Raw genomic sequence first — 8,538 nt, 5'->3', positions numbered from 1 at the left:
TTCTGACAAAGTTTATTGGCTTAAACTTGTCTATTATTGAGTTTAACTTCTTACAGGACTTGTCTGATTTGGCATTGTCAAATCCTAAACCGGATTTGCATCCAGCAGGCCTCAACACACTTATTTACTGTCTGACTACATCTTCAGACCTTGTCCAGGAACTAACCACATATGTTAACCGTTGGTTTTCAGAAAACAGAGTTTGAACCTTTCCCTTTAGCTTCTCATTCTTAGATGAGAGCTCGATCATGTTGTTTTAAAATCTTTTGGTTCTGAAGTTTGAGATGAAAAAGGTTTATGATATTCATATTTCATTCTCATTTCATTATAAGAGTCTGACAACTTATTGTACTCACTAACCATGTCATTGAGTGAATCAGTTAATTCATCTCTTGTAAATTCTTCAAAGGAGAAGTCAAATACCTCATAGTCAACTTCTTCTTTTGCCATGAAGCAAGTGACCTCTTCATCATCACTATCGTTGGATGATGAGTAATCTAATCGCTTTGGTCCCTCTTGGTTTTGATGTTAACCGTCATAAGAGCTTTTGATTCTTTATTGTCCTTCTTCTTCTCATCACGCTTTGGCTTTATACACTCTGACTTGAAGTGTCCTAGTTTATCACAGTTAAAACACTTCAAGTTATCCATATAGTTATTCTTATCATTATTGTTGTTGTTTGAAGAGTTTGAGTTAGATTTCTCTTCTTCATGAATTTTCCAAATTTCTTCACGAGAAGAGCCATGGTGTCGCTGGTGACCTGCTCGACAGTAGTCTTCACATTAGTGACAACATATGGCTCATCAACAGTCACAAGCGCCTTGGTTGCAATGGAAGATGTGGAGAGCTCTTCTTCATTCCTAGAGTTCATCTCAAACTCATAGGCCTTCAGATCGGCTATCAAATCGAAGAGCTCCACCTTGTTGAGGTCTCTGGACTCCCTCATTACCATCGTCTTGATATCCCACTCCCTAAGCTGAGCACTCATGACTTTGATTACAACCTCTCTATTGCTATAAGTCTTACCCATAATAGAGAGAGTGGTGATAATCTTGCTGAATTTTCCATCAAATTCAGACATCGTCTCTCCAGGACGCATTTTAAAGTTGTCAAACTACTGTGTGGAAACCATAAGCTTGTTCTCTTTGGTCTGCTCGTTGCCTTCTAGAGTTGAGTCAGTCTCTCCTAGATTTCTCTGGCAGTATCGCATGATATGATGTAGTTAAACATGTTGTCATCTAGAGTTCTGTATAGGATATCTTTTTCCAGGTTTTTGAGATTGTTCTTCCTCTTATCTTCACTGGTCCACTCAGATCTGTCTTTCCCAATATTGATAGGACCATTAATGATGACTCTCCACATGTTATCACCTGAGGCAGAAAGATGAGCATGGACCCTCTTCTTCCACACCACATAATTTTCTTTTGAGAACATGGGAACCTTGGTGCTGGAAGTCTTCATCATGATTCTAATTTTTTTGGTGCTTGAGAATAGAAAACAAGGCTCTGATACCACTTGTTTTGATTGGTGTTACCAATAGAGACTATGGTCTAACTATTCTTAACAGCTTATGATAAATTCTTCGATAATTATCCTATGAGGGATTAATATCTGTTTTTATTCTTCATAAATCCTCTAAACTCTTGAAACAGATTCAAGTGCGGAAGTGTTCGTCGTATTTGAAGCTTCAGAAAACTGAATGCAAATGACATAAAATAAAGAACACAAGTAGTTTTATGGATGTTTAAAGATAAAACTCCTACGTCACTCCTTCTTCCACAACCGGAAAAATATCCACTAAATACTTTAAAATAAATACAACTCAGTGATCTAGCTAACTCTCTGTTGAACAAAACAACCTTTTTTCAACTTATAGTACATAAGTTTCTCACAGAAAAGACAGTATGTGATTACAATGTGTTTATAGCTAGACAATAAGAGAGATATTTGATTTCGAAAAACTTTCTTGAATTAAATGTGTGAATCAGTAAGGTGGTTCGACCGTTGTCCTTTGGATTCCATATACAGTTGAGATACACCAACGGTCGAATATTCTTTGAGGACACGTGGTATGTGTCCGTTGGAAGGCTGCCTATAACACAAGAGTACAACAACCTCTGAATAATTTAATCGTGGCCATACTGAACGAGTAGTGCACCAAATATCCTCTAATCTTTTCTTGTACTAAAAATATGGTTGAGGGATATTCGCATACGTGGCGTTCATTCATTGATGGAATTAGCTGGCTTGTTAGACTGTTGAAAGAAGTGGAGCAGAAGGAAGTGGAGCAGGCAACTAATCGATCATGGGTAGTCGAATGCTTCTTTTAGACAGCTGCTAAAGCAAGGAATCATACGCATCCCTTCAGACCGCATCTGAAGGAGTTAGACCTCGTCTAACAACGTTTCCCTTCAGATTCCGTCTGAAGGAGTTAGACCTCATCTAACTACGATTCTCTTTAGACTCCATCTGAAGGAGTTAGACCTCGTCTAACTACGTATCCCTTCAGACCGCGTCTGAAGGAGTTAGACCTTGTCTAACTACGCTTCCCTTCATACTTCGTCTGAAGGAGTTAGACCTCGTATAACTACGTTTCCTTTCAGACTTCGTCTGAAAGAGTTAGATCTCGTCTAGCTACATTTTCCTTTAGACTCCGTTTGAAAGAGTTAGACCTCGTCAAACTACGTATCCCTTCAGACTCCGTCTAAAAGAGTTAGACCTCGTCTAACTACAATTCCCTTCTGACTCCTTCTGAAGTAGTTAGACCTCGTCTAACTACGTATCCCTTCAGACTGCATCTGAAGGAGTTAGACCTCATCTAACTACGTATCCCTTCAGACTCCATCTGAAGGAGTTAGACCTCGTCTAACTACATTTCCCTTCAGACCGCGTCTAAAGGAGTTAGACCTCTCTAGCTACGTATCCCTTCAGATCCCGTCTGAAGGAGTTAGATCTTGTCTAACTACGTTTCCCTTCAGACCCCGTCTGAAGATGTTAGACCTCGTCTAACTACGCTTCTCTTCAGACTCCGTCTAAAGAAGTTAGACCTTGTCTAACTACGTATCCTTTCAGACCGCGTGTGAAGGAGTTAGACCTCGTCTAACTACGCTTCCCTTCAGACTTCGTCTAAAAGAGTTAGACCTCGTCTAACTACGTAAGACGTCTAAAACAGCTTGCTTTAGACCGCGTCTAATGTAGCAATGTCTTATATTTGTTCCTGCACAAAACAAATAGACCACTCAACTTTATTCACAACTAAGTTTAAAATATATCATCAAAATAATGTCATCATTAAATAAACTTATTCCCTAGTTTATTTTAGTCAAAATAATTTGACTCAACATCTTCATTATCATCCATCTCCTCATGTTCATGATCCTCCTTCATCTCCTTCTGCTCCTACAAAATGGAAAAAAAATTCACGTTCCCGCGTCATAAATATCGCATCGCCTGACGCAGCCTCACGTGGCACGACCCATAAAACAACTTCAACTTCATATCATCCTTCTCATTTTACTACCTGTTTATCATCCTTCTCATTCTTATAAGAAACTTATCTATTGTACGTACACAAATACATATTTGCAATCTTTTGGTACCCACATTCACTTGGGTCATCGATCAATCAATCTTTTAGGAATCCATATTCGAGTTATTTTGATGTATTTCCCATGTTGTGTTGTGATTAATGCGTAAGATTTATGCTTAGAAGACGCCTTCCTACTAGCTGCTGAGTTGTTAACCTTAGAGGATGTTTTTTTTTAAAACTTATTGACTTCCTGTCAAGTTTTAATTTACCAGATTTGCTGGCTGCTTCCTTCCTAGGTTTCAGCCAGCTTAAAGTTGGTGGAACATAAATAATCTCATCCTTTAAGGTTAAATCCTTACAGCTTGGATCAGTTCTATTGTTAGTTAAACTCCTTCTGACAAAGTTCATTGACTTAAACTTGTCTATTATTGAGTTTAACTTCTTACATGACTTGTATGAGTTGGCATTATCAAATACTAAACTGGATTTACATCCAGCAGGCCTCAGCACACTTATTTACTGTCTAACTGCATCTCCAGACCTTGTGTAGGAACTAACCACATATGTCAACCGTTGGTTTCAGAAAACAGAGTTTGAACCTTTTCCTTGAACTTCTCATTCTCAAATGAGAGCTCGATCATGTTGTTTCAAAATCTTTTTGTTCAAAAGTTTGAGATGAAAAAGGTTTATCAGATTCATATTTTAATCTCATTTTATTACAAGAGTCTGACAACTTCTTGTACTCATTGACCATGTCATTGAGTGAATCAATTAATTCATCTCTTGTAAATTCGTTAGAGGCGAAGTCAAATACCTTAAAATCAACTTCTTCTTTTGCCATGAAGCAAGTGACTTCTTCATCATTACTATCGCTGGATGATGAGTCATTTGAATCGCTTTTGTCCCTCTTGGTTTTGCTGTCAGCCGTCAACAGAGCTTTTGATTCTTTCTTGTCCTTCTTCTTCTCATCACGCTTTGACTTGCTACACTCTGACTTGAAGTATCCTAGTTTATCACAATTAAAACACTACAAGTTAGTCTTATAGTTATTCTTATCATTATTGTTGTTGTTTGAAGAGCTTGAGTCAAAAATTCTCTTCTTCATGAATTTTCCGAATTTCTTCACGATATGAGCCATGGCGTCGCTTTTGATCTACTCGGTAGCAGTCTTCACATTAGTGGCAGCAGGTGGCTCATCAGCAGTCACCAGCGCCTTGGTTGTAATATGGCAGATGTGGAGATCTCAACTTCATTCATAGAGTTCACTTCAAACTCATAGGCCTTCAGATCGGCTATCAAATCGAAGAGCTCCACCTTATTGAGGTCTCTAGACTCCCTCATTGCTATCGTCTTGATATCCCACTCCTTAAGCAAAGCACGCATGACTTTGATTGCAACCTCTCTATTGCTATAAGTTTTACCCAGAATAGAGAGAGTGGTAATAATCTTGCTGAATCTTCCATCAAATTCAGACATTGTCTCTCCAGGACGCATTTTAAAGTGGTCAAACTGTTGTGTGGAAACATAAGCTTGTTCTCATTGGTCTGCTCGTTGCTTTCACAGAGTTGAGTCAGTCTCTCCCAGATTTCTCTAGCAGTATCGCAGGATATGATGTAGTTATACATGTTGTCATCTAGAGTTCTATACATGATATATTTTTCCAGGTTGTCGAGGTTGTTCTTCCTCTTATCTTCATTGGTCCACTCATATATGTCTTTCTCAATCTTGATATGACCATCAGTAATGACTCTCCACATGTCATCATATGAGGTAGAAAGATAAGTATGGACCCTCTTCTTCCACACCACATAGTTTTCTTTTGAGGACATAGGAACCTTGGTGTTGGAAGTCTTAGACATGATTTAGATTTTTTTGGTGCTTGAGAATAGAAAACAATGTTCTAATACCACTTATTGGGATCAGTGCTACTAATAGAGACTAAGGTGTAACTATTGTTAGCAGCTTATGATAAAAATTCTTCGATAATAATCTTGTGAGGGATTAGTATCTGTTTCTATTCTTCATAAATTCTCCAAACTCTTGAAACGGATTCAAGTGCGGAAGTGTTCATCGGATTTGAAGCTTCAGAAAACTGAATGCAAATAGCAAAAAGTAAAAAACACAAGGAGTTTTACTCTTGATTCGATCCTTGTCCTTATATAGTTGAGATACACTAACTGTCGAATATTCTTTGAGGACATGTGGTATGTATCCGTTGGAAGGTTGCCTATAGTACGAGAGTACAACAGGCTCTGAATAATTTGATCGTGGCCGTAACGAATGAGTAGTACGCCGAATATCCTCTAATCTTGTCTTATACTTAAATATGGTTTTGGGATATTCGCATACGAGGCGTTCATTCATTGATAGAATTAGCTAGCTTGTCAGACTGCTAAAAGAAGTGGAGCAGGCAGCTAATCGACCGTGGGTAGACGAATGCTTCCTTTAGACAGCTGCTAAAGCAAGGTATCAGACGCATCCCTTTAGACCGCGTCTAAAGGAGTTATACCTCGTCTAACTATGTTTCCCTTAGACTCCGTCTGAAGGAGTTGTACCTCGTTTATCTACGCTTCTCTTTAAACTCCGTCTGAAGGAGTTAGACCTCATCTAACTACATATCCCTTCAGACCGCGTCTGAAGGATTGTACCTCAACTAACTACGCTTCCCTCGGACTTCGTCTGAAGGAGTTAAACTTCGTCTAGCTACGTCACCCTTCACACTCTGTCTGAAGGAGTTAGACCTCGTCTAACTATGTTTCCCTTCACACTCTGTCTAAAGGAGTTAGACCTTGTCTAACTACGTATCCCTTTATACTCCGTCTGAAGGATTAGACCTCGTCTAATTACATTTCCCTTCAGACTCTATCTGAAGGAGTTAGACCTCGTCTAACTACGTTTCCTTCAGACTCCGTCAGAAGGAGTTAAACCTCGTCTAACTACGTATCCCTTCAGATTCCGTATGAAGGAGTTAGACCTCGTCTAACTATGTATCCCTTTAGACTGTGTCTGAAGGAGTTAGACCTCATCTAACTACGTTTCACTTTAGACTCCGTCTGAAGGTGTTAGACTTCATCTAACTACATTTCCCTTCTAACCGCGTCTGAAGGAGTTAGACCTCATCTAACTACGTATCCCTTCAGACCCCGTCTGAAGGCGTTAAACTTTTTTCTATATACGTTTCCCTTTAGACTCCGTCTGAAGAAGTTAGACCTCGTCTAACTACGCTTCTCTTCAGACTCCATTTGAAGGAGTTAGACCTCGTCTAACTACGTATACCTTCAGACCGCGTCTGAAGGAGTTAAACCTCGTCTAACTACGCTTCCCTTCAGACTTTGTCTGAAGGAGTTAGACCTCGTCTAACTACGTAAGACGTCTAATATAGATTGCTTTAGACTGTGTCTAATGTAGCACTGTTTTATATTTGTTCCTGCTCAAAACAAATAGACCACTCAACTTTATTCACAACTAAGTTTAACATAGATCATAAAAATAATGTCATCGTTAAATAAACTTATTCCTAGTTTATTTTAGTCAAAATAATTTGACCCAAAATCCTCCTTATCATCCTTATCCTCATGCTCATGCTCCTCCTTCATCTCCTTCTGCTCCTGCAAAATGGATAAAAAATTCATGTCACCCGCGTCGCATGACGCAACCTCACGTGGCGCGACCCATACAACAACTTCAACTTCTTATTATCCTTCTCATTCTCTAACTTCTTATCATTCTTCTCCTCCTCATTCTCTACCTCATGCTCATGCTCATGCTCCTCCTTCATCTCCTTCTTCCGCTCCTACAAATAGGAAAATATTTCACGTCAACCGCATCACAAATATCGCGTCACGTCATGCAACCTCTCATGGTGCGACCTATACAATAACTTCAACTTATCCTCCTTCTAATTCTCTACCTCCTTATCATCCTTCTTCTCCTCCTCATGCAATTCCTTCTTCTCATTTTTCATCTCATTCTCATGCAATTGCTTCTCCTTCTTCTCCTGTACAATGAAAAAAATTCATACAATTCGCATAACAACAAAATACAACAACTTCAACTTCACCTATAGTTTGACTAATAATATGGTCATCTGGTTGGCCATTTAGTTTTCCATATTATGAACAATCTAGTTCAATTGATGAAGGTGATTGTCTTGATTCTTTTTGATGATAATTATTTCTCTTTTAATCTTCTCCTTCAACTGATTATATTTACATCCAATAGGAGGATGTGGTGACGTTATGATGGGAGCATAAGATGCTGTGTTAGGGCTTGAGAGACTATGGGGAGGAGTTTGTAGTATACTCCTCTTGGAAGGTTTAGGAGTAAGTAATTTCTTCCTCTTGGAAGGTTTGAGAATAGTATCTACATCATCTTCAACTTTAGACTTTCTCAGTTTGGGAGCAGGTTTGGGAGTAATATTTACATCTTCATCTTTAGGCTTTCTCTTCCCCCCATTTATAAATCCCTCAAACAAATCATAAAAACAATTGTCTGTTTGTTCAAAGTCCACCCCATTGTACAAGCTTTTCTCCACTTCAGACTCTTCCATCTTAGTCACAACCTTGCCCTCAACGGCATCCACTATCTCCGAACGGATTTCTTCTACTGGATTTATAGAGTACTATCCTCGGGCCTAAAGACTCTTAAATATTATTCCTTTTGGAAAATTTAGGGACAAACCTTTTGATGACCTCATAGGTCCACACTGGAATGCGAACCCATTTACGTTATAAGAAAAAAAATCAGTATTCTCTGTTGCCCATTTGTTCTCTTGTGCCTGCTTCTTCTTAGACAGATATACGACCCTATGGTGTTTCATGTCGTTTTTGACACCCTTCAAGGTGGCTCTAAAGAACACCTTTCCCCATGGAACTCGGAGGAAAGCATCAACGTCCTCCACCATGTGGAAGATTTTGATAAGTACAATCCAACTTGGGTCAAATTCAAAGAGATACTAGAAATTCAGACATATCAGTCCCATCTTCTATGCATCTTCTTTATTAGAACAT

General features: G+C 38.9%; 1 protein-coding gene across 1 annotated transcript; it reads right to left on the bottom strand.

Moving 5' to 3' along the window:
* Positions 1 to 7,056: 7,056 nt before the first annotated feature.
* LOC124930163 (DNA ligase 1-like) lies at positions 7,057 to 8,432 on the bottom strand. Its single transcript, XM_047470524.1, has 5 exons — positions 8,210 to 8,432; positions 7,896 to 8,134; positions 7,440 to 7,526; positions 7,191 to 7,322; positions 7,057 to 7,137 (listed from the first exon to the last, which is right to left on the bottom strand). Exons 1-5 carry the CDS (start codon positions 8,430 to 8,432, stop codon positions 7,057 to 7,059), a joined length of 762 nt encoding a protein of 253 aa, XP_047326480.1.
* Between the last annotated feature and the right edge of the window lie 106 nt (positions 8,433 to 8,538).

This window comes from Impatiens glandulifera, chromosome 3 (genome assembly GCF_907164915.1).
Source record: "Impatiens glandulifera chromosome 3, dImpGla2.1, whole genome shotgun sequence".
Taxonomy (NCBI): Eukaryota; Viridiplantae; Streptophyta; class Magnoliopsida; order Ericales; family Balsaminaceae; genus Impatiens; species Impatiens glandulifera.
The sequence above is the reverse complement of the archived record's forward strand: the minus strand, read 5'-3'. Positions and strand labels throughout refer to the sequence as shown.

What these genes read in the sequence shown, in the direction of transcription:
- LOC124930163 (XM_047470524.1), bottom strand. Translation starts at nt 8,432, where the DNA reads ATGGTGGAGGACGTTGATGCTTTCCTCCGAGTTCCATGGGGAAAGGTG. An exon ending in AGTCTAAAGTTGAAGATGAT is followed by an intron (nt 7,527 to 7,895) that starts GTAGATACTATT and finishes TTCATTGTACAG; the next exon opens with GAGAAGAAGGAGAAGCAATT. An exon ending in AGAAGAAGGATGATAAGGAG is followed by an intron (nt 7,323 to 7,439) that starts GTAGAGAATTAG and finishes TCCTATTTGTAG; the next exon opens with GAGCGGAAGAAGGAGATGAA.